The sequence below is a fragment of the Pezoporus flaviventris genome, unplaced genomic scaffold (assembly GCF_033815535.1).
Source record: "Pezoporus flaviventris isolate CSIRO_AGI_PZ_B2104156 unplaced genomic scaffold, CSIRO_AGI_Pfla_v1 ptg000112l, whole genome shotgun sequence".
Lineage (NCBI taxonomy): Eukaryota > Metazoa > Chordata > Aves > Psittaciformes > Psittacidae > Pezoporus > Pezoporus flaviventris.
Genome location: NW_026892660.1, coordinates 227962 through 249839, shown reverse-complemented (window position 1 = coordinate 249839; position 21878 = coordinate 227962). Strand labels below are relative to the sequence as shown.

The 21878-nt window shown below is 62.6% G+C and overlaps 3 protein-coding genes across 3 annotated transcripts; all 3 read left to right on the top strand.

Annotated features, from left to right (window-relative positions):
- Positions 1 to 1789: 1789 nt before the first annotated feature.
- GOLPH3L (golgi phosphoprotein 3 like) lies at positions 1790 to 4674 on the top strand. The gene is made up of 4 exons (XM_061477975.1): positions 1790 to 1981; positions 3428 to 3559; positions 3664 to 3778; positions 4139 to 4674. The coding sequence occupies exons 1-4, from the start codon at positions 1814 to 1816 to the stop codon at positions 4564 to 4566; spliced, it is 843 nt and encodes a 280-aa protein (XP_061333959.1). The 5' UTR covers positions 1790 to 1813; the 3' UTR covers positions 4567 to 4674.
- A 594-nt stretch (positions 4675 to 5268) lies between these two features.
- Positions 5269 to 6806, top strand: ENSA (endosulfine alpha). Its single transcript, XM_061477813.1, has 3 exons — positions 5269 to 5353; positions 6167 to 6292; positions 6528 to 6806. The coding sequence occupies exons 1-3, from the start codon at positions 5297 to 5299 to the stop codon at positions 6696 to 6698; spliced, it is 354 nt and encodes a 117-aa protein (XP_061333797.1). The 5' UTR covers positions 5269 to 5296; the 3' UTR covers positions 6699 to 6806.
- Positions 6807 to 9689: 2883 nt separating this feature from the next.
- On the top strand, positions 9690 to 12731 carry MCL1 (MCL1 apoptosis regulator, BCL2 family member). The gene is made up of 3 exons (XM_061477895.1): positions 9690 to 10186; positions 11753 to 12000; positions 12342 to 12731. Exons 1-3 carry the CDS (start codon positions 9736 to 9738, stop codon positions 12456 to 12458), a joined length of 816 nt encoding a protein of 271 aa, XP_061333879.1. The 5' UTR covers positions 9690 to 9735; the 3' UTR covers positions 12459 to 12731.
- Positions 12732 to 21878: the final 9147 nt, after the last annotated feature.

Sequence of the window (21878 nt, the reverse complement as noted above, 5' to 3'; positions counted from 1 at the left end):
GTTTGTATCCAAACTGGTCAGTTCTGAAAGGAAAAAAGCCTGTCAAGAAGCCCAGTTGAAGAGATCAGAAGTTATTTTTCATAGGAGGCTGTATCCCATTGGGAAGGACTACGGAGGGAACTTGTTCCAAGAGGAGTTGGGGATTTAACTCCTGCTTGTAGCCTGGTGCACTCTGATGGGGACTGTGACAGGTTCATTCCCCACAACTCAAGGTTTCACCAGGAACTTTGGGCTCTCTTTCAAAGCTGAGGAGCTCCTTACCCAGAACCTGCCTTGTGGGGCACAAACCTCCTCAAGTCCTGCGTTCATTCAAGCTTGGGTTTGGTTTCAGCACTGTTACATGTTCTGCTTTTGCTGCTGGGGCACTTGGGGGGTTCATTTTAGCACCACGCTCCAGTAAGAAGCGTTCTTCGCGCCTCCGCTTCCATATTTCCTGCCAAACCCGCTGGAACAGATGCGATGAGCTCCGTTTCTGTGTAATGACAACGCCTTCAGCTGCGGGGCTGTGGAAGATTCCTTACGGACGTGCTCCAAACGCTTCCCGGTGCCGCCGGCCGCGGCTCTTCGCCTTGCCTACCGACCAAGGTCCCTTCCCGTCCGCTGTGCGTGCCGCAGGAGCGGTCCTGCGCGGGTTGAGCCTTTGAAATCTCCGTTTCCGAGCCCTCGATTAAAACGCTCCCAAGGTCCCCGCGCTCCCGTGTTCCTTCGGCGGGCGGCCGGGCGCCCCGGGCCGAGCGAGGAGGAGGAGGAGGGAGGGGAGGAAGGAACGGAGCAGGGGGCGGAGCATCCCAGCAGCTCCCGCCCCCCGGCCGCGCTCATTGGCGGCCCCGGCGCCGTGCGGGCTCCCATTGGCCCGCGGTCCCGCAGCGCAGGAAGCCGCCGGCAGCTCCCGCCCGCCCCGGCCCCACCAGGAAGCGTTTCCTCCGCCCGGCCCCCCAAGTTTGACCGCGGGGAAGGAGCCGCCGGGCAGGGTAAGACCGGGGCGGGGAGCGGAGCTCGTCCCGCAGCGCTGGAGCCCCGTGCGGGGACGGGCCCGGGTACCCCCCCTGCACCCCCGGGGCGGGTGCTCCGGGACGCGCGGTACCGGCGCTGCGAGGTGAGGCCGGGCCCGGCCCCTGTCCCCGGGGGGGACCCCCCTGTGCTGCGGCCCGGGGATGCCCCCCACCCCCGTCCCGTCCCGTCCCCTCCAGCGCTGGGCACTGGTGAGGCCGCACCTCGAGTCCTGTGCTCAGCCCGGAGCCACGCACTGCAAGAAAGACATTGAGGGGCTGGAGCGGGGCCATAGGAGGGCAGTGGGGCTGGTGCAGGGGCTGGAGCACAAGTGATGGGGAAGGGCTGAGGGACCTGGGGGGTTCAGATGGAGAAGAGAAGGCTCAGGGGGGACCTGATCGCTCCCTCCAAGTGTCTGACAGGAGGATGGAGCCAGAAGGGGCTGGGCTCTGCTCTCAAGGGATGGGACGCGAGGAAACGGCCTCAAGCTGCACCAGGTCAGGTTTAGATGGAGCTGGGGAACAATTCCTGCCCCATTGGACCAGGCTGCCCAGGGCAGGGCTGGAGTAGCTGAGGCTCTCAGTGCCATGGGGCAGTGGTGCCCTTGGCAGCTGGGACTGGATGAGCTGAAAGGCCTTGCCCAGCCTGGTTCACTCCATGGCTCTAAGCCGTTGGGTGGCAGCGGCTGCTCCCTCCCAGTGACTGCCCAGGCCTGGCAAGGGTGGGATGGGGGTCCCGGGGCAGGGTGGGATCGGGGTCCTGGGGCAGGGGCTCAGCACTGCTGTGTCCGTGGTGCCCAGCGCAGAGCTCGGCTCGGGGGGAGATGACGACGCTCACGCACCGCAGCCGCCGCGCCGAGGGCAGGAAAGGGGCTGGGGAGGAGGAGGCGGCTGCCGAGAGGGACCCGACCGAGGAGGACCCCGACGACTCCAAGGACATTCGCCTGACGCTGATGGAGGAGGTGCTGCTGCTGGGGCTGAAGGACAAGGAGGTAAAGGGGGGGCCGGGGGGGATGCTCAGAGGCCTCCTGGGCAAAGCTCGACCTCCTCGGTGCAAACCGGCCCCATCCATAGCGGAAGCCGAGCCCTGGGCTTTGCTGCCATGGGGGCTGCTGGACGCAGGAGCACCCCGAGTGCAGGGAAAGGAGGAGCCAGGCTCGGGCCGTGTTAGTGCGGGCTGGTGCCGTGTTCCCACCTGGAGCTGCTCAGGACCCTGCCGGGCGCCTTGCGTCAGGAACCCGGATGAGCTCCAGGATGGGAGCAGGGCCATAGGAACACGGCAGCTCCGCATTGTCCTGGGCTGGCTCTGGTGCTCTTGGCTTGGTTAGCGCGTTCCTGGAAATGGTCGTGGAGGCACCGGGAAGTTGGGAGAGCGCAGGAGGTGTGAGCAGCCCCTGCGGTCCTGTCCTGCCGCATTCCTTCCTCTCCAGAGGCATGGGAGGCAGCAGGGGCCTGGCGCTGAGCTGGGCTCCCACCATTGGCTTTTCCCAGCTCCGCTGGGGGAAAACCCCCACGATTTCATCCAAATCCCAGGATTTCAGGGTGGGATTTCGGGACTGAAGGAGCAGCTTCAGGGCCTGATAGGAACCGCGAGCTTTGGGCTCGGGTGGTTCCAGAGCCCTTGGAACCTGCTGGAGTTGCCCTCGGTCACCTCCACTGGAACCGGTTCCCCAGGGCACGGCCGGGATGAAAGGCGCCTTTGTCCTTGCACACAAGGAAGTGAAGGGAGCAGGGGAGGATTCTCCCTCCCTCGCTGCTCCCTGGGCTGCAGGAGCACAGCCCGGTGTGTCCAGATGCGCCGGGAGCAGAGCGCACCCCCTCCGAAGGCTCCCACGGGGGAGGCTGCCTGATCCCAGGCTGCGATCCCTGGGGACGGGGCTCCTGTGGCTGCAGTGTCCTGGGGGAGCTGCCCGTTGGGAACAGGCCCTAGCGGCCATTCCCAGGCTTTCTTATCCAGACGCTTCCTCCTTCCTGGTGCCAGCTCCAGTCTCTGGCTGTGATTTAGCCCAGGGCTGCACCCAGTGGAAGTGGGAACCGGCCATTCCCTTCCCTTCTGCTGCTGCCCCCCCTTATCCCACTCCAGCTCCTCTGCTGGTTCCTTGTGGGTTTTCCAGAGCTCTGCACCTTCCTGCTGCTTTGGAGCTTGTGGTTCCTGAGGCAGGCCTGGAAAACACCAACCACATCCACGCGGATGTGGAGTGGGCCGGGTCTCCGCTGGTTGGGTTTTCCCATCCTTCATCCCTGACCTGGAATCTCCTCCTCCTGCTTGTGTGTGGGAAATGCGTGCCCCATCCCTGGCAGTGCTCAGGGCCAGCTTGGATGGGGCTTGGGGCACCCTGCTCCAGTGGGAGGGGTCCCTGGAGCTGGGTGATGTCCAGGTGCTGGGAATGGCTCTAACGGAGCTCCTGCTCCCATCCCCTCCTTCCTGTTCCTCCCAGGGCTACACCTCCTTCTGGAATGACTGCATCTCCTCGGGGCTGCGCGGCGGCATCCTCATCGAGCTGGCTTTCCGCGGCCGCATCCGCCTCGAGCCGCTCTCCATGAGGAAGAAGAGGCTGCTGGAGAGGAAGGTGCCGAGGGGCCGGAGCCCGGTGCTGCGCCTCAGCACCGTGGGGGCTGCGGGACGGGAGCAGCGGCTCCGCATCCAGCCTCAGATCCCGCTCTGCCCTTCCAGGTGCTCCTGAAGTCGGATGCGCCCACGGGGGACGTGCTGCTGGATGAGACCCTCCGGCACATCAAGGCCACGGAGGCTGCAGAGACGGTGCAGACCTGGATAGAGCTGCTCACCGGTAGGGTCGCTTGGAACCCCCATCCCTTGGGATGCTCGCTGTCATCCGTCCCTTCCCCACGGCTGGGCACTGGGCAGGGGCTGAGCGCTGAGAACGGAGCAAGGGAAGGCGGAATGTGGGGGCAGAGGTGGTTTTCCAGGTTGATTTTTCTGGGAGCTGGACCTTGCTCCCCATCTTTTCCCATGCGGAGCCAGTGGTTCACAGGGGGGTTCCCAATGGATCTGCCCTGAGGACTCTTTCCCAGCTTGGATGCTGGGAGAAGCCGGAGTGAGGCCCAGGGGAGGAGCAGGATTCCTGCAGCCGGGATGGGCCGGGGTTGGGTGCCCAAGTCCTTGCTGCACCATCTCCCTTCTCCCACAGGAGAGACCTGGAACCCCTTCAAGCTGCAGTACCAGCTGCGGAACGTGCGGGAGCGCGTGGCCAAGGCGCTGGTGGAGAAGGGGATCCTCACCACGGAGAAGCAGAACTTCCTGCTCTTCGACATGACCACGCACCCCGTCAGCAACGGCACCGAGAAGCAGCGCCTGGTGCGGCGCCTGCAGGAGAGCGTCCTGGAGCGCTGGGTCAAGGACCCGCTCCGCATGGAGCGCAGGACTCTGGCGCTCCTCGTGCTCGCCCACTCCTCGGACGTGCTGGAGAACGTCTTCGCCAGCCTGGCCGACGACAAGTACGACGTGGCCATGAACAGGACCAAAGACCTCCTCGAGATGGACCCGGAGGTGGAGGCTGCCAAAGGCAGGGCCACGGAGATGGTGTGGGCTGTGCTGGCCGCCTTCAATAAGTCCTAAAGAGCCCCCCGGGACCATGTGGGGCGGCCTCAGCCCCTCGGCTCAAAGCCGGGGGGGCCCGGGCACAGCGTTCCTGCAGCAGCGGTGGGCTCGGCTTGGGGATAAGAGGGGGGGTGTTTGGTTCTTCCCCCCCCTGCAGGGTACGAGCCCCCCTGTGTGGCCAGGACCCTCGCTCCTCCACCGGCCACTGCTGCTGCTCCATCGGCTCCCTCTGCCATGGGGTGACCCCAGCGCAGAGCCATGGGGGGGCAGCTCCAAGGGGTCCCTGCGTGCCCCCATCGCCCCCCGTTCCCCGTGCGGGGGAAGCTGTGATTCTCTTTTCTACGCCCCGTGCCCCCCCCCAGCTCCCTTGGCTCCGGTCAATGTACTCTCGGCAGCAGGAGGTGTCCTGGGTGTTCAACTGCGCCGCTCGGGGCCGGGGATGCGCTGGGTACCGGTGGCTCCAGCGCTGCCCATGGGAGCAGAGCGGGGAACGCGGGGTCACCGGGACCGAGGCTCCGCCCCCGTGGCGCCGCCTCGCTTCCCATTGGCCAGTAGCCGCCCCAGCTGGGGAGGCTCCGCCCCGTCTCCCCCGCGGGCGCTGATTGGTCGGGTGTGATGTCACTGCGGCCGCCTCCCTATCCCCATTGGTCAGAGCTGCTGTCCGTCATGGGGCTGAGGCGTTAGGGGGCGGCAGCGGCCATTTTGGAGCGGAGCGCGGAGGGAGCGGAGGCCTCTTCCCGGCCCCGCCATGGCGGCCCCGCTCGGTACCGGCGCCCGCGCCCAGGACACGGGGCAGGAGAAGCAGGTGGGGACCCCCGGGGGGGGGGGGCGGGTCCGGGGACTCCCATTGGCTCAGCAGCACGTCGCTCGCCACAGCCTTGTGCGCGCATTGGTTGGTTGCTGCTGAATGCTGGATTCTCATTGGCTGCGGTTGTGGTTGAGGGCTGGACTTCCGACAGGGCTGGTGGGAGAGCGGGGTCTCGGTGGTGCGGGGTGCGCGGGGGCTTGTGGGATACTGGGGGTGCTGGGGGGGTGTCTGGGGGTGCTGACAGCGTTGGGGTGCGGGAGATGGGGGAGAAGCTTCCCCCCCCCCCTCCCGGTGTGTGAAGGGGCAGCGCCATGGGGCAGAGCCACGGGGCAGGGCCATGGGGAGCGCTATGGGGGAGCGCTATGAGGCAGAGCCGTGGGGCAGCGCCGTGGGGCAGGGCCATGGGGAGCGCTATGAGGCAGAGCCATGGGGCAGGGCCATGGGGAGCGCCATGGGGCGCGCCATGGGGCAGCGCCGTGGGGCAGCGCTGGGGCCGGTTGGATGGGATGAGCTGAAGGCCTTTTCCAGCCCGGTTGCCTCCCTGTGTGGGGTCAGTATCAGCCGGCGCCCGGCGTTGCCATGGGGACGGGATGGGGCTGAGCTCCCCCGGGCCCGCTGAAGGCGGTGATGGGGCCCCGGCACCTTTCACTGCCCGCTCCCACCCCAAGGGGGGCTGAGGGCTCCGGGGGAGATGCGTGGAGCCCCGAGCCCCCCCTGGGCCCTGCTCCAGACCCGGTTCCCAGGGACTGAGCGTGGGGCTCTGGTGCTTTCCGTGGGGCTGAAAGGACTCCTGGCCCCTCTCTGTTTCAGGCCATGCAGCACAAGGACCCCATCACCCTGGAGCGAGCAGAAGAGCTCAAACTCAAGGCCAAATACCCCAGCCTGGCCCAGAAACCCGGGGGCTCCGACTTCCTCATGAAGCGGCTGCAGAAAGGGGTACGTGCGGCTCCAGCCCTGGGGTTCAGCCCCTTCCCTGCACTGCCAGTGGGGGGGGGACACACAGCGCCGTGCAGGAGGCCCCATCACGATGGGAGTGATGCAGGAGCGCAGCACCCCTCGGGCTGCAGCTTCCCCTGCGTGGATCTTCCCTCGCGGGATGGGCTGGGAGCTGCCTTGGAGCAGCTCCCTGATGGTTCCTTCGATCCAGTGTAACCCCAGCCTCCTCTTCCAGCAAAAATACTTCGATTCGGGCGACTACAACATGGCCAAGGCGAAGATGAAGAACAAGCCCCTGCCGAGCGCGGCGCCAGACAAGAGCCTGGGGACGGGAGACCACATCCCCACCCCGCAGGACCTCCCGCAGCGCAAGTCCTCGCTCGTGACCAGCAAGCTGGCGGGGTAACCTGCGCCCGCGGCCCTGCCAACCCTCCTGGCCTCCTGCCTCTGCCCCAGTGGATTGAGCCTCGCTGTACCCCAGGGACGGGAGCGCCGGCGCCCGCGTAGGTGCTTGAGTATCCCGGCAAACGCAGCCCAAAGCCCGGAAGATGCGAGAGGTGCCCGCAGGACCCACGGGCAGGTTTGAGTCGGCAGAGCCTGCAGCGAAGCCTCTCAGTTCCTGCCTTCGTTTTCCTGCTCTTTGGAAGCCTGCGGAGCCTCTGGAGCTGCCTCCTCACCGGGAGAAGCAGGAAGGGGCTTGGAGTCGTTGCTGTTGCTCGGCGCTGGGTAGGAGCGGAGCGCTCGGAGCTGAGCTCTGTGAACTGGGCAGAAGGGGTGGGCCACGGGCTGGAGCTTGGGGATGAAGGAGCAAGCGGATGTGCAGAGACCTCCGTGGCTGCGATGCTGGGCTGAGCTCGCACAGCACTGAGCTCACAGTGCTGGGACTGGGTCTGGAAAGGTCCTGGGGGCTTGAAGCTGCTCTGGGTAGAGCCTCGGTGTGGCTGTGGCTGCAGGCAGGGGATGCTGTGGGGCTGAGCAGCAGGGCTTGAGGCAGGTCCTGTCCCCATGGGCTGCTGGAGGTGCTGAGCTGGATCCCACCAGCAGCAAGGTGATGGGGACACCAGAGAGGTGGCTCTTGCAAAGCAACCAGCGAGGTGGGTGCAGGGAACGACCACCCTGGATGGGGAGGATGCACCAGAGCCACAGAGCGTGGAGACAGGGAGGGAGGAGCAGTGCTGGGTGCCCCATGCTCGGCTTTCTTTTTCCTCCCTTTTCTTGCCCTTCTTTGCCTTTTCTTTGCTCCAGGCCTGGCCAAAAGCCGCCAAACCCCAAGGGGGCAGCGAGGCGGGTGCGATGCTGCAGCCCGTGCAGCGCTCGGTGCACATCCTGCCCGCTCCTCAGGCAGCGCCCGGAGGCTCAGCACCTCCTGCCCTGCGCAGCGCAGGGGCTCAGCGCTCCCGTGCCTGCTTAGGGAGGGAGGCATTCCGGAGGAAATAGAGTTTTGCTTTCATTATGTGGGGATGCGGGGGGGTGGTCCCATGGCAGGGGCAGGGGGCGATGCTCTGCAGGGCACGGCCCATTCCTGCCTGACAGGGCCCCCCCTGCCCGCTGGGTGCTGCTGCCCGGGAGGTGTTTGCTAAGGGTGTGCTCGGAGCCAGCCCTGAGCTGCTCCCATGGGGCACCCGGAGCCGGGGGCTCCCTGCCCCGCTTGTGGCGTGGGCAGAGGAGCCCCGGGGGTGCCCCCCGCTCACCGCAGGGCTGGGCTTTGGCCTCCAGGCCCTTTGCACGGCCCCGGTGACGTGGCGCTGACCGCAGGCTCCTTGCTCCTGCCGGGCTGTAAATAGACCTGAAGCATAGATCTGTGTACCTAGAAATACATCTAATTTTGTACTTGTGCAGCTGGTGCAGAGCGCGCCTTGCTTTGCCTTCCCTTCGCTCGGGCAAGGAGCTGTAATGACGGGAAAAGGGGCTGCTGCAGCTCGGGGCGGGGGGGCTCCGGCCACGTCTTTCCCTGCTTTGCTGGAAATCCATGGGGAAGGGAAGCGATTGTTTGCTGCAGGATGAGAACCAGGGAAAGCGATTCCATACAAGGGAAATAGCGATGGAATGGGGGCATTCCCACCCTGCCCGGGCCCCACATTCCCGTCCTCTGCTCCTTGTCCAAGTGCTTTGCAGTGGGGCCGTGGCAAGCGGGGTGCTCAGGGCCATCGCCATGGGGTGCCCCCCGGTGCCCCCCTCCCTTTGTCCCGGCACCGTCAGCCTTGACGTCACCTCTGGCGTCACCGGTGTCCCCGGGGGGGCTGCTTCTCCCCGCCGGTCCCCGTGCCCCCCCCCCCGGTTCAGGGACGTTCTGTTCCGTCCCATGCTCTCTGTTTGTGCTCTCCAGGCTGGCACCGTTCCCAGCGCCAGGAATGCGCTTCCCGACCAGGCCACATTCCACAGGGAGGCTCCTGCAGGGGCAGGGTTTGCCTTTGCTCAGCACCAGGATGTGACCCGCGGCCACCTCTGCCCCGGTGCTGCTCACGTCTCGCTGCGGTGCCCTTTGCACGGGGCTGGTACCCGGAGGCCCCAGCACGTGGCCGCGGCGTGGCCGAGCCCAGGGCACAGGGAAACCCTCCCCTGCCTTCAGAGGAGGCACCGGGGGGGGGTCCTGGGGTCCAGCCCCGGTTCCAGTGGCTCTGGATGGGCACCGAAAGGGCTGGAGCGGGGTCATGGAATGAACGGGGGTGGGAAAGAGCTTTGACATCATCGAACCCAGCTGTTAACCCCTGCGCTGGGCAGCCTGGTCCAGTGGGGCAGGAATTGTTCCTCAGCTCCATCTAAACCTGCCCTGGTGCAGCTTGAGGCCGTTTCCTCCTGTCCCATCCCCTGGGATCAGAGACCCCCCCCCGGCTCCATGCTCCTGTCAGGTCGGGAGCAGTCAGGTCCCCCCTGAGCCTTTGATTCCCATCCAACCCGGATTGAGGGCTGCAGCGGGGGTTGGCTCTGCCCCATAGGCACCCATTGCATCCATAGCACTCATTGCATCCATAGGCACCCATCGCATCCATAGCACTCATTGCATCCATAGGCACCCATCGCATCCATAGCACTCATTGCATCCATAGACACCCATCGCATCCATAGACACCCATAGCACCCATAGGCACCCATCGCATCCATAGCACCCATAGGCACCCATTGCATCCATAGGCACCCATCGCACCCATAGTGCCCATTGCACCCATAGACACCCATAGTACCCATCGCATCCATAGCACCCATAGGCACCCATCGCATCCATAGCACCCATAGTACCCATTGCCCCCATAGGCACCCATCGCACCCATCGACCCCCGCCCCGCGCCGCCCCTCCCTGCCCCGCACAGCGCCCCCCGCGGGCCGGAAGCGCTCCCGGAAGCGGAACCGGCGCTGCCGGTGCCCGGTCCCCGCCCCGCGGCGCCGCGTCACGGCCGCCATATAGAGAGGAGCGGGCGGCGGCGCGGGCGTTGTGCGGGGCCGCCATGTTCGCGCTGCAGCGGAACGCGGTCATCGGCCTGCACCTCTACTGCGGGGGCAGCCCGGCCCCGCCGCCGCCGCCCTCGGCGGGGGCCTGGCCCGCGGGCTGCTCCGAGGCGCTGCTGGGCTGCGGCCCGGGCCCGGTGCCGGTCCCGCTGCGGAGCCCCGAGGAGGAGCTGGACGGCTTCGAGCCGGAGCCCGAGCGCGGCCCCGCGGCGGCCCCGCCGCTGCCCGGCGGCGCCCCGGACGCCCTGCGCCAGGCCTCGCTGGAGCTCATCGGCCGCTACCTGCGGGAGGCGGCGGGCGAGGCCCAGCCCGGCCCCAAGAAGCTGTTCCCGGGGCTGCGGGCCGGGCCCGGGCGGCCCCGCGGCGCCGATGCGGGGCTGGAGAAGGCGCTGGAGACGCTGCGGAGGCTCGGGGACAGCGTCCTGCGGAAGCACGAGCTCGCCTTCCAGGGTGCGTGCGGGCCGGGGGAGGCCGCGCCTGGGGCACGGAGGGGCCCGGGGCCGGAGCCGCTGTGAAAGCGGTCACCGGTCAGCGCCGAGCCTGGCCCGGCCCCGGCCCCCTCCGTGGGGCTGGAGCGGGGGGGTCAGACGGGGAAGGGAAGGCTCCGGGGGGACCTGATCGCTCCCGACTGACGGGAGGATGGAGCCGGGGGGGGGCTCGGCTCCCAGGGGATGGGACGGGAGGGAGCGGCCTCAGGCTGCACCAGGGGAGGTTGAGATGGAGCTGGGGAGCAATTCCTGCCCCATTGCAACAGGCGGCCCAGGGCAGGGCTGCGGGCACCGGCCCTGGAGGTGTTCACACCCCCTCAGTGCCGTGGGGCAGCGCTGGGTGAAGGTTGGGTTTGGTGATGCCAAAGGTTGGGTTTGGTGGCGTCAAAGGTTGGGTTTGGTGATGTCAAAGGTTGGGTTTGGTGATGTCAAAGGTTGGGTTTGGTGATGTCAGAGGTAGGGTTTGGTGATGTCAGAGGTAGGGTTTGGTGATGTCAGAGGTTGGGTTTGGTGATGTCAGAGGTTGGGTTTGGTGATGTCAGAGGTTGGGTTTGGTGATGTCAGAGGTTGGCTTTGGTGATGTCAGAGGTTGGCTTTGGTGATGTCAAAGGTTGGGTTTGGTGATGTCAAAGGTTGGGTTTGGCGATGTTAAAGGTTGAGTTTGATGATATTAAAGATTTGGCTTGGTGATGTTAAAGGTTGGGTTCGGTGATGTTAAAGGTTGGGTTCGGTGATGTTAAAGGTTGGGTTCGGTGATGTTAAAGGTTGGGTTCGGTGATGTTAAAGGTTGGCTTCGATGATGTTAAAGCTCTTCCCACCCCAGTTGGTTCTGGGGCTGAGCCCCGGGGGATGTGCTCCGGTTGTGGCTCTTTTCCTATAACCACTCGCTTGTGATGAGCCCTGCAGTAGCCCAGTCCCTTTAGTGACCATTGGCCCAGCCAGGGCTCGAGTCCCATCCCCTCTGCAGCGCCCTGGGGCCAGCCTGGAAGTGGGAACGGAGCCGTTGTGGCTCGGAAAGGAGCTGGTTTGGAGCTGAGCTCCCAGCAGGGGGGGGGGGGTGGTGCCGGGGCTGCTTTCAGCCCCCAGCTCCAGGTGGGAGAAACCCCTCCTTGTTCCAGGAACGCTCCCAGCCCTGTTTTGAACGCGGAAGGGTTTCGGTTTCGCCCTCTTGCCCCGGGCGGTGCTGGTGCAGAGGCCGTGGTTCCGTAACCGCAGCCAGATCCAAGGAATGGGGAATGCTTGGAGCAGGGCTGGTGCTGGTGGGAGCCTTCTGTGGGGCTCAAGGGGGTGCAGGAAAGGACCTGGCTTCAGGGTTAGGGTTAGGGGCATTGCGGGTCTGTGTGCTTCCAGTTCCTAGTCCCGCAGCAGTAACTGGTGACATGTCCTTGGGTGCACGCTCACTGCTCTGCCGGGGCTGTAATCCCTTGGGGGACCCAGGAAGGGGCCAGGGGCTGGTTTCTTGCTCCCTATGGCCGCTCCCGGAGCTGGCAGTGGGGTCCCTGTGCCTCTAAAGCAGCGCCTCTTGCAGGGATGCTTCGGAAGCTGGAAATCCAGAAGGAGGAGGACCTGCAGGCGGTGCGGGACGTGGCCGCGCGCCTCTTCAGCGACGGGCTGACCAACTGGGGCCGCGTGGTGACGCTCATCTCCTTCGGGGCCTTCGTCGCCCGGCACCTGAAGAGCATCCAGCAGGAGAAGAGCATCGGCTCCCTGGCAGGGATCATCACGGACGCGCTGCTCGCCTCCAGTCGCGAGTGGATGCTGAGCCAGGGAGGTTGGGTGAGTCCTGCCTGGGACCTGCTCGCTGGCACCTCCGCACCCCGCTCAAGCACCCAGCCCCGGGGCTGGCGCCCCAGGGGCTCCTGACTCAGCCTTGACCTAAGCGTGGGGAGGGCGGCGTGCCCAGAGCTGAGTCAGTCCTGGCTGTGCTGAGCTGGCTCCGGACCAGTCCCCACGGCTGCCTCCTCTGTGGGGCGGGATGCGGATGGGGGGAGCGCATTGGGATGTGCTGCGGGGGCTGGACCCAGCCCCTCTGTGCCGGGGTGAAGGCTCCCGGTGCCTTCCTGCTGCAGGAGGGGGGGGGCTGGCAGGGACCTGACCTCCCCTTCTCCCCCCTATAGGAGGGCTTCGTGGAGTTCTTCCACGTGGAGGACCTGGAAGGCAGCGTCAGGAACGTGCTGATGGCGTTCGCAGGCATGGCTGGACTGGGAGCGAGCTTGGCCTACATGATCCGGTGAGCCCGGGGCTGCTGCGGAGGGACCGGACGCGGGGTGGCCTGGCTCTGTGTGGGGTTGGTGAGCTCAGCACCGCCTCCTCTGAGGACTTCCGAAGCTGGACTTGAGTGACCCAAGGAGAGCATCCCCTGAGCGATGGGGTCAGGTCGTGGGTACCGCTGAGGATTCACTGCTCGGGGGCCAGGAAGCGGAAGAGCTGGCGGCGCGCTGCTTGCCAAGAGGATGCTGACACAGAGCTCGAGCGGACGCTTCACTCGCATCCCAGAGGGACCCATCCTGCTTCACCAGCAGCCAGACCGAGCTCGGCACCGCGGCTCTGCCTGGAGCAGATGGCTCGGGGCTGGGGCTTCCTGGAAGTAGCATCTGCTGCTGCCGCTGCCCTGCCTCGGCTCGCGGCTTCCTGCTGGAGCAGAGGCCTTGCCGTGCCCGAGGTGCGCAGGCACCGGCCCCCGGCAGCGGGGGGAGCAGCAGGAGGGGGAGCCGGTGGCAGGAGGTGGGCGCCGGAGCCCTGCGTGGTCCTTCCCTTGCAGGCAGAGGAGGAGCGAGGTGGGGCCGGGCTGTAACCGCTGCAGCTGCGCCCGCGGCCTCGCCGCGCTTGGGCAGGTTAAAAATAGGGAGGGCGTTTGTGAGGGTGTAAAAACCCCCCCGGGGAGGCTGTGCAGGACCTGGAGCCAGGCCCGGGTGCGTCGGGGCTGTCCCCTTTGACCTGAGCAAGGGCTCTGAACACGGCTGCTGGGTGCCTGCGCTTCATTGCCTCGAGGGAAGCGGCCTTTGTGCGGCGAAGCCTCCTCCTGCCTTGGTTTCACCCTCTTTGGTTGGTCCTGCCCTCACGATGGGGGGGGAGCTGCTCGGGTCGGTGTCGGCCGCTGCCCTGCTCCTCCCTTCCCCCGGATCCTCTAAAGCCATGAGTTAAAGCTGATGTTTGAATGTAGATGTTGTGGAGCAGGCTCAAAGGTGTCAGCAGCTCGGGCAAGGCTCTGGGGCCACGCTGCCCTTGGGGATGCTTCCTGGGGGGCTGGAAGCACTCCTCTGCCCCCAGCCCTGGGTGCGTGGCTCCTGGGGGTGCTCTCCTCTAGGAGCGAGCATCCTCGCCCCCGGTGCTTGACCCAGTGGGGAGCTGGAAGGCGGTGCTAAGGCCGGACCTGCCTGTTTGCTGAGCAAGCACTTAGTTTGGTCAATAAATGCCCTTGGTTCTCAGTCCTCTCGCACCCAGCTCGATTTCCTGCCTCAGACGCGATGTGCTCAGCGCCGCCGTGGGGCTCTTCCTGCCCGTGGGGCACCCCACGGCCCCCTGCGGGCAGCGGCTCTGGGTGGGTGCTGGCACCGCTGGGGCTCCCCGCAGCTGCTCCGGGCTGAGATGCTCTTTCCTTCCCCATTGTCTGTGGGTGGGGGAAGTCCGTGGCGGGGGTGCTGAGCCCTGCAGCACCTCTCGAGGTACCCAGGAGTGCGCTGTGGGTGCTGCCCTCGGGGCTGCAGCCTCGCTGCCCCACAGCGCTGCCCCACAGCGCTGCCCCACAGCGCTGCCCCACAGCGCTGCCCCACAGCGCTGCCCCACAGCGCTGCCCCACGCGTGTTCGTGGAGCTCCTCTCGGTGCTGGCTCTTTCCAGGCCCTTCTGGAGCCGCCCCAGCGCCGGGGCTGGGCTGTGGCCGGGGCTGGCGGTGCCGATAACCGGGAGCTTCCTCTTCTGCTTCCCAGAAGTGGCCCCGGCTTCTCGGAATGGGGGGGAAGGGAGGGGTGGGGGGGGCTCAGCACCGCTTTGGGGTCCCTTGGGAAGGGTGGGGGGCACCGAGCGGGGCAGGGGCAGGATGTGGCCCCGCTGCCTGTGCTGGGGGAAAGCAGGATGCAAATGTCGGAAATCCCCCAAGCAGGGCGCAGGCGCCCCAATTCCTGCCTGTTTGTGGCTCTGGTTGGGCTGGGGGCTTGGTAAGGGGCAATCCTGGCTAATAATGGGTGTTAATCATGGGTGTTAATAGCTAATCATGGGTGTTAATAGCTAATAATGGGTGTTAATAGCTAATCATGGGTGTTGATAGTTAATAATGGGTGTTAATAGCTAATAATAGACTTTAATTGCTTGTATCAGGGCTGCTTTTGCCCCTTTCTGGGGTGCTGCCACCCTGCTCTCCCCTAGATCTATGGGTGCTGCCCCCCTGCTTCCCCCCCAGATCTATGGGTGCTGCCCCCCATGCTCCCCCCCAGATCTATGGCTGCTGCCCCCCCTGCTCCCCCCCCAGATCTATGGGTGCTGCCCCCCATGCTCCCCCCCAGATCTATGGGTGCTGCCCCCCATGCTCCCCCCCAGATCTATGGGTGCTGCCACCCTGCTCTCCCCCAGATCTGTGGGTGCTGCCCCCCTGCTTCCCCCGCCAGATCTATGGGTGCTGCCCCCCCTGCTCCCCCCCAGATCTATGGGGCAGTTACTGCCCCCTTCCCAGAGCAGGGCTCTCTCCATGGGGAGCCCCTGGTGCTGACTGAGGGGCCCCGGCAGCTCTTTGCAATGGGGAGGCTTTGGGGGAGCAGGGATGGGACCCTGTGTCCCCCCCCCCCCGCTTTGGGGAGCCTGGGGGGGGTTGGGGTGCACCCTGGGGTTCTGCCCCCCCCGGCTCAGCTCTGCCCAGCAACAAGGGCTCTGAATAGCAGCGAGTGGGGAAGTCACGTGCGCCCCTTCCAGGAATCCGGGCGTCCGGTCCTGCCCCCCCCAAAGCCGTGGGGTGACACCGGGGGGTATCGAACCCCCCCCCCCTTGCCTGGGCACCCCCAATGCCCTGGTGAGGGTTATGGGGTGCTCGGTGCAAGGGGACAGCCCTGGGCGTGGGAGCGTGGGCACAGGGGGTTGGGGGGCGTGGGGAGGAGCACATGGGGGGGGTGCAGGGTGCCGGGGGGGGGCTTGTGGTTGGGTTCCGGGTGCTGAAAGGTCTTTTCTATGATGGGATGAGGGGGGCTGGCTACACACATGTTGGGGGGGGTCAGTGGGGCTGCCGAGGGGCTACGGGGTGCAGTGGGGCTGCCGTGGGGCTGTGGGGTTCAGTGGGGCTGCCTTGGGGCTGTCGGGTGCAATGGGGCTGCTGTGGGGCTGTGGGGTTTAATGGGGCTGCCATGGGGCTGTGGGGTTCAGTGTGGCTGCCGTGGGGCTGTGGGGTTCAATGGGGCTGCCGTGGGGCTGTGGGGTTCAGTGGGGCTGCCGTGGGGCTGTGGGGTTCAATGGGGCTGCTATGGGGCTGTGGGGTTCAATGGGGCTGCTGTGGGGCTGTGGGGTTCAGTGGGGCTGCCGTGGGGCGGGGACACGCTCCTGCCCGGGCAGGATCCAGCGGTGACTCAGGCAGGAATGTTCTGGCAGGACACAAGGTTCCAGCCCTGCCCCACTTGGCCCAGCCCCAGATCCCGCTGCGGCTGCCCCATGGCCGTGGGGGTGTCCCCGAGCGGCGCAGTGCGAGGCGTGGCCTGTCCCCATCAGTGTCCCCATGGGACATGGGTCACGGGCTCAGCGGGCCCCATAGGCTGCCGTGTCCCCCCCCGTGTGCGTGACTCATGCCCAAGGCACTTTCACTTCGCGCAGGGAAGCGCGCACGGAGCAGCGCAAGGAGCAGCGGCAGGGGCCGGGCCGTGCCCGCATGGCGCTGGGAGATGCCGTTATCCCGGCGGCCGTGATGCGGCCGGACCCAGGGAGAGCAAAACCTCGTGTTCCTGCAGGCGTTCCGTGGGGATCGGTCGATGGGATTTCTGTTCCCGTCGTAGCCCAGCGCAGCACCGTTACGTAGCGTTCCTTACAGGGGTTCCGTGTGTTAACACGTAATAACGGGTGTGTTCGATGCCGTTCCCTGGGGGTTCCCTCCCCGTCCAGTGCTCACGGCGTGGGGCTCCCTGCCCCACCGGCACCGGGGGAGCCGCTCCCGGGGCTCCCGGCGGCTTCAGCCCGGCCGCGGGCAGCAAAGCGCAGCGGCGCCGCCTGCTGGTGGCAGCGGGGAGCTGCGCGGGGCCGGGGCGGCCGCAGCTCCCCCTTGGGCCCGTTCCGGGCCCTGCGCCGGCGACCCGGGGAGGCTCTGGGATATCGCGATTTGATGGGAAATCATGGGAGGCTCTGGGATATCGCGATTTGATGGGAAATCATGGGAGGCTCTGGGATATCGCGATTTGATGGGAAATCATGGGAGGCTCTGGGATATCGCGATTTGATGGGAAATCATGGGAGGCTCTGGGATATCGCGATTTGATGGGAAATCATGGGAGGCTCTGGGGTATCGCGATTTGATGGGAAATCATGGGAGGCTCTGGGGTATCGCGATTTGATGGGAAATCATGGGAGGCTCTGGGATATCGCGATTTGATGGGAAATCATGGGAGGCTCTGGGGTATCGCGATTTGATGGGAAATCATGGGAGGCTCTGGGATATCGCGATTTGATGGGAAGTCATGGGAGGCTCTGGGGTATCGCGATTTGATGGGAAATCATGGGAGGCTCTGGGATATCGCGATCTGATGGGAAGTCATGGGAGGCTCTGGGGTATCGCGATTTGATGGGAAATCATGGGAGGCTCTGGGATATCGCGATTTGATGGGAAATCATGGGAGGCTCTGGGATATCGCGATTTGATGGGAAATTATGGGAGGCTCTGGGATATCGCGATTTGATGGGAAATCATGGGAGGCTCTGGGATATCGCGATTTGATGGGAAATGAGAGGCTCTGGGATATCGCGATTTGATGGGAAATCATGGGAGGCTCTGGGATATCGCGATTTGATGGGAAATCATGGGAGGCTCTGGGGTATCGCGATTTGATGGGAAATCATGGGAGGCTCTGGGATATCGCGATTTGATGGGAAATCATGGGAGGCTCTGGGGTATCGCGATTTGATGGGAAATCATGGGAGGCTCTGGGATATCGCGATTTGATGGGAAATCATGGGAGGCTCTGGGATATCGCGATTTGATGGGAAATCATGGGAGGCTCTGGGATATCGCGATTTGATGGGAAGTCATGGGAGGCTCTGGGATATCGCGATTTGATGGGAAATCATGGGAGGCTCTGGGATATCGCGATTTGATGGGAAATCATGGGAGGCTCTGGGGTATCGCGATTTGATGGGAAATCATGGGAGGCTCTGGGATATCGCGATTTGATGGGAAATGAGAGGCTCTGGGGTATCGCGATTTGATGGGAAATCATGGGAGGCTCTGGGATATCGCGATTTGATGGGAAATCATGGGAGGCTCTGGGGTATCGCGATTTGATGGGAAATGAGAGGCTCTGGGATATCGCGATTTGATGGGAAATCATGGGAGGCTCTGGGATATCGCGATTTGATGGGAAATCATGGGAGGCTCTGGGATATCGCGATTTGATGGGAAATCATGGGAGGCTCTGGGGTATCGCGATTTGATGGGAAATCATGGGAGGATCTGGGGTATCGCGATTTGATGGGAAATCATGGGAGGCTCTGGGGTATCGCGATTTGATGGGAAATGAGAGGCTCTGGGATATCGCGACTTGATGGGAAATCATGGGAGGCTCTGGGATATCGCGATTTGATGGGAAATCATGGGAGGCTCTGGGGTATCGTGATTTGATGGGAAATCATGGGAGGCTGTGGGGTATCGCGATTTGATGGGAAATGAGAGGCTCTGGGATATCGCGATTTGATGGGAAATCATGGGAGGCTCTGGGATATTGCGATTTGATGGGAAATCATGGGAGGCTCTGGGATATCGCGATTTGATGGGAAATCATGGGAGGCTCTGGGATATCGCGATTTGATGGGAAATCATGGGAGGCTCTGGGGTATCGCGATTTGATGGGAAATCATGGGAGGCTCTGGGATATCGCGATTTGATGGGAAATCATGGGAGGCTGTGGGGTATCGCGATTTGATGGGAAATCATGGGAGGCTCTGGGATATCGCGATTTGATGGGAAATCATGGGAGGCTCTGGGGTATCGCGATTTGATGGGAAATCATGGGAGGCTCTGGGGTATCGCGATTTGATGGGAAATCATGGGAGGCTCTGGGATATCGCGATTTGATGGGAAATCATGGGAGGCTCTGGGATATCGCGATTTGATGGGAAATCATGGGAGGCTCTGGGATATCGCGATTTGATGGGAAATCATGGGAGGCTCTGGGATATCGCGATTTGATGGGAAATCATGGGAGGCTCTGGGGTATCGCGATTTGATGGGAAATCATGGGAGGCTCTGGGATATCGCGATTTGATGGGAAATGAGAGGCTCTGGGGTATCGCGATTTGATGGGAAATCATGGGAGGCTCTGGGATATCGCGATTTGATGGGAAATCATGGGAGGCTCTGGGGTATCGCGATTTGATGGGAAATGAGAGGCTCTGGGATATCGCGATTTGATGGGAAATCATGGGAGGCTCTGGGATATCGCGATTTGATGGGAAATCATGGGAGGCTCTGGGATATCGCGATTTGATGGGAAATCATGGGAGGCTCTGGGGTATCGCGATTTGATGGGAAATCATGGGAGGATCTGGGGTATCGCGATTTGATGGGAAATCATGGGAGGCTCTGGGGTATCGCGATTTGATGGGAAATGAGAGGCTCTGGGATATCGCGACTTGATGGGAAATCATGGGAGGCTCTGGGATATCGCGATTTGATGGGAAATCATGGGAGGCTCTGGGGTATCGTGATTTGATGGGAAATCATGGGAGGCTGTGGGGTATCGCGATTTGATGGGAAATGAGAGGCTCTGGGATATCGCGATTTGATGGGAAATCATGGGAGGCTCTGGGATATTGCGATTTGATGGGAAATCATGGGAGGCTCTGGGATATCGCGATTTGATGGGAAATCATGGGAGGCTCTGGGATATCGCGATTTGATGGGAAATCATGGGAGGCTCTGGGATATCGCGATTTGATGGGAAATGAGAGGCTCTGGGATATCGCGATTTGATGGGAAATCATGGGAGGCTCTGGGATATCGCGATTTGATGGGAAATCATGGGAGGCTCTGGGATATCGCGACTTGATGGGAAATCATGGGAGGCTGTGGGATATCGCGATTTGATGGGAAATCATGGGAGGCTCTGGGATATCGCGATTTGATGGGAAATCATGGGAGGATCTGGGATATCGCGATTTGATGGGAAATCATGGGAGGCTCTGGGGTATCGCGATTTGATGGGAAATCATGGGAGGCTGTGAGGTATCGCGATTTGATGGGAAGTCATGGGAGGCTCTGGGATATCGCGATTTGATGGGAAATCATGGGAGGCTCTGGGATATCGCGATTTGATGGGAAATCATGGGAGGCTGTGGGATATCGCGATTTGATGGGAAATCATGGGAGGCTCTGGGATATCGCGATTTGATGGGAAATCATGGGAGGATCTGGGATATCGCGATTTGATGGGAAATCATGGGAGGCTCTGGGGTATCGCGATTTGATGGGAAATCATGGGAGGCTCTGGGATATCGCGACTTGATGGGAAATCATGGGAGGCTCTGGGATATCGCGATTTGATGGGAAATGAGAGGCTCTGGGATATCGCGATTTGATGGGAAATGAGAGGCTCTGGGGTATCGCGATTTGATGGGAAATCATGGGAGGCTCTGGGGTATCGCGATTTGATGGGAAATGAGAGGCTCTGGGATATCGCGATTTGATGGGAAATGAGAGGCTCTGGGGTATCGCGATTTGATGGGAAATCATGGGAGGCTCTGGGGTATCGCGATTTGATGGGAAATGAGAGGCTCTGGGATATCGCGATTTGATGGGAAATCATGGGAGGCTCTGGGATATCGCGATTTGATGGGAAATCATGGGAGGCTCTGGGATATCGCGATTTGATGGGAAATCATGGGAGGCTGTGGGGTATCGCGATTTGATGGGAAGTCATGGGAGGCTCTGGGATATCGCGATTTGATGGGAAATCATGGGAGGCTCTGGGATATCGCGATTTGATGGGAAATCATGGGAGGCTCTGGGATATCGCGATTTGATGGGAAATCATGGGAGGCTCTGGGGTATCGCGATTTGATGGGAAATCATGGGAGGCTCTGGGGTATCGCGATTTGATGGGAAATCATGGGAGGCTCTGGGATATCGCGACTTGATGGGAAATCATGGGAGGCTCTGGGATATCGCGATTTGATGGGAAATCATGGGAGGCTCTGGGATATCGCGACTTGATGGGAAATCATGGGAGGCTCTGGGATATCGCGACTTGATGGGAAATCATGGGAGGCTCTGGGATATCGCGATTTGATGGGAAATCATGGGAGGCTGTGGGATATCGCGATTTGATGGGAAATCATGGGAGGATCTGGGATATCGCGATTTGATGGGAAATCATGGGAGGCTCTGGGATATCGCGATTTGATGGGAAATCATGGGAGGCTCTGGGATATCGCGATTTGATGGGAAATCATGGGAGGCTGTGGGGTATCGCGATTTGATGGGAAGTCATGGGAGGCTGTGGGATATCGCGATTTGATGGGAAATCATGGGAGGCTCTGGGATATCGCGATTTGATGGGAAATCATGGGAGGCTCTGGGGTATCGCGATTTGATGGGAAATCATGGGAGGCTCTGGGATATCGCGATTTGATGGGAAATCATGGGAGGCTCTGGGATATCGCGATTTGATGGGAAATCATGGGAGGATCTGGGATATCGCGATTTGATGGGAAATCATGGGAGGCTCTGGGGTATCGCGATTTGATGGGAAATCATGGGAGGCTCTGGGATATCGCGATTTGATGGGAAATCATGGGAGGATCTGGGATATCGCGACTTGATGGGAAATCATGGGAGGCTCTGGGATATCGCGATTTAATGGGAAATCATGGGAGGCTCTGGGGTATCGCAATTTGATGGGAAATCATGGGAGGATCTGGGGTATCGCGATTTGATGGGAAATCATGGGAGGATCTGGGATATCGCGATTTGCCTGGGAAGTCATGGGAGGCTCTGGGATATCGCGATTTGATGGGAAATCGTGGGAGGCTGTGGGGTATCGCGATTTGATGGGAAGTCATGGGAGGCTCTGGGATATCGCGATTTGATGGGAAATCATGGGAGGATCTGGGATATCGCGATTTGATGGGAAATCATGGGAGGATCTGGGATATCGCGATTTGATGGGAAATCATGGGAGGATCTGGGATATCGCGATTTGCCTGGGAAGTCATGGGAGGCTCTGGGATATCGCGATTTGCCTGGGAAGTCATGGGAGGCTCTGGGATATCGCAATTTGATGGGAAATCATGGGAGGCTGTGGGATATCGCGATTTGATGGGAAATCATGGGAGGCTCTGGGATATCGCGATTTGATGGGAAATCATGGGAGGCTGTGGGATATCGCGATTTGATGGGAAATCATGGGAGGCTGTGGGATATCGCGATTTGATGGGAAATCATGGGAGGCTCTGGGATATCGCGATTTGATGGGAAAT

Bases quoted from the DNA above. Each gene is read 5' to 3' on its own strand.
- GOLPH3L (XM_061477975.1), top strand. From the start codon at position 1,814: ATGACGACGCTCACGCACCGCAGCCGCCGCGCCGAGGGCAGGAAAGGG. The intron at 1,982-3,427 runs GTAAAGGGGGGG...TGTTCCTCCCAG, and splicing joins TGGGGCTGAAGGACAAGGAG to GGCTACACCTCCTTCTGGAA. The intron at 3,560-3,663 runs GTGCCGAGGGGC...CTGCCCTTCCAG, and splicing joins AGAGGCTGCTGGAGAGGAAG to GTGCTCCTGAAGTCGGATGC.
- MCL1 (XM_061477895.1), top strand. From the start codon at position 9,736: ATGTTCGCGCTGCAGCGGAACGCGGTCATCGGCCTGCACCTCTACTGC. The intron at 10,187-11,752 runs GTGCGTGCGGGC...CGCCTCTTGCAG, and splicing joins GCACGAGCTCGCCTTCCAGG to GGATGCTTCGGAAGCTGGAA. The intron at 12,001-12,341 runs GTGAGTCCTGCC...TCCCCCCTATAG, and splicing joins TGCTGAGCCAGGGAGGTTGG to GAGGGCTTCGTGGAGTTCTT.
- ENSA (XM_061477813.1), top strand. From the start codon at position 5,297: ATGGCGGCCCCGCTCGGTACCGGCGCCCGCGCCCAGGACACGGGGCAG. The intron at 5,354-6,166 runs GTGGGGACCCCC...TCTCTGTTTCAG, and splicing joins ACACGGGGCAGGAGAAGCAG to GCCATGCAGCACAAGGACCC. The intron at 6,293-6,527 runs GTACGTGCGGCT...CTCCTCTTCCAG, and splicing joins TGAAGCGGCTGCAGAAAGGG to CAAAAATACTTCGATTCGGG.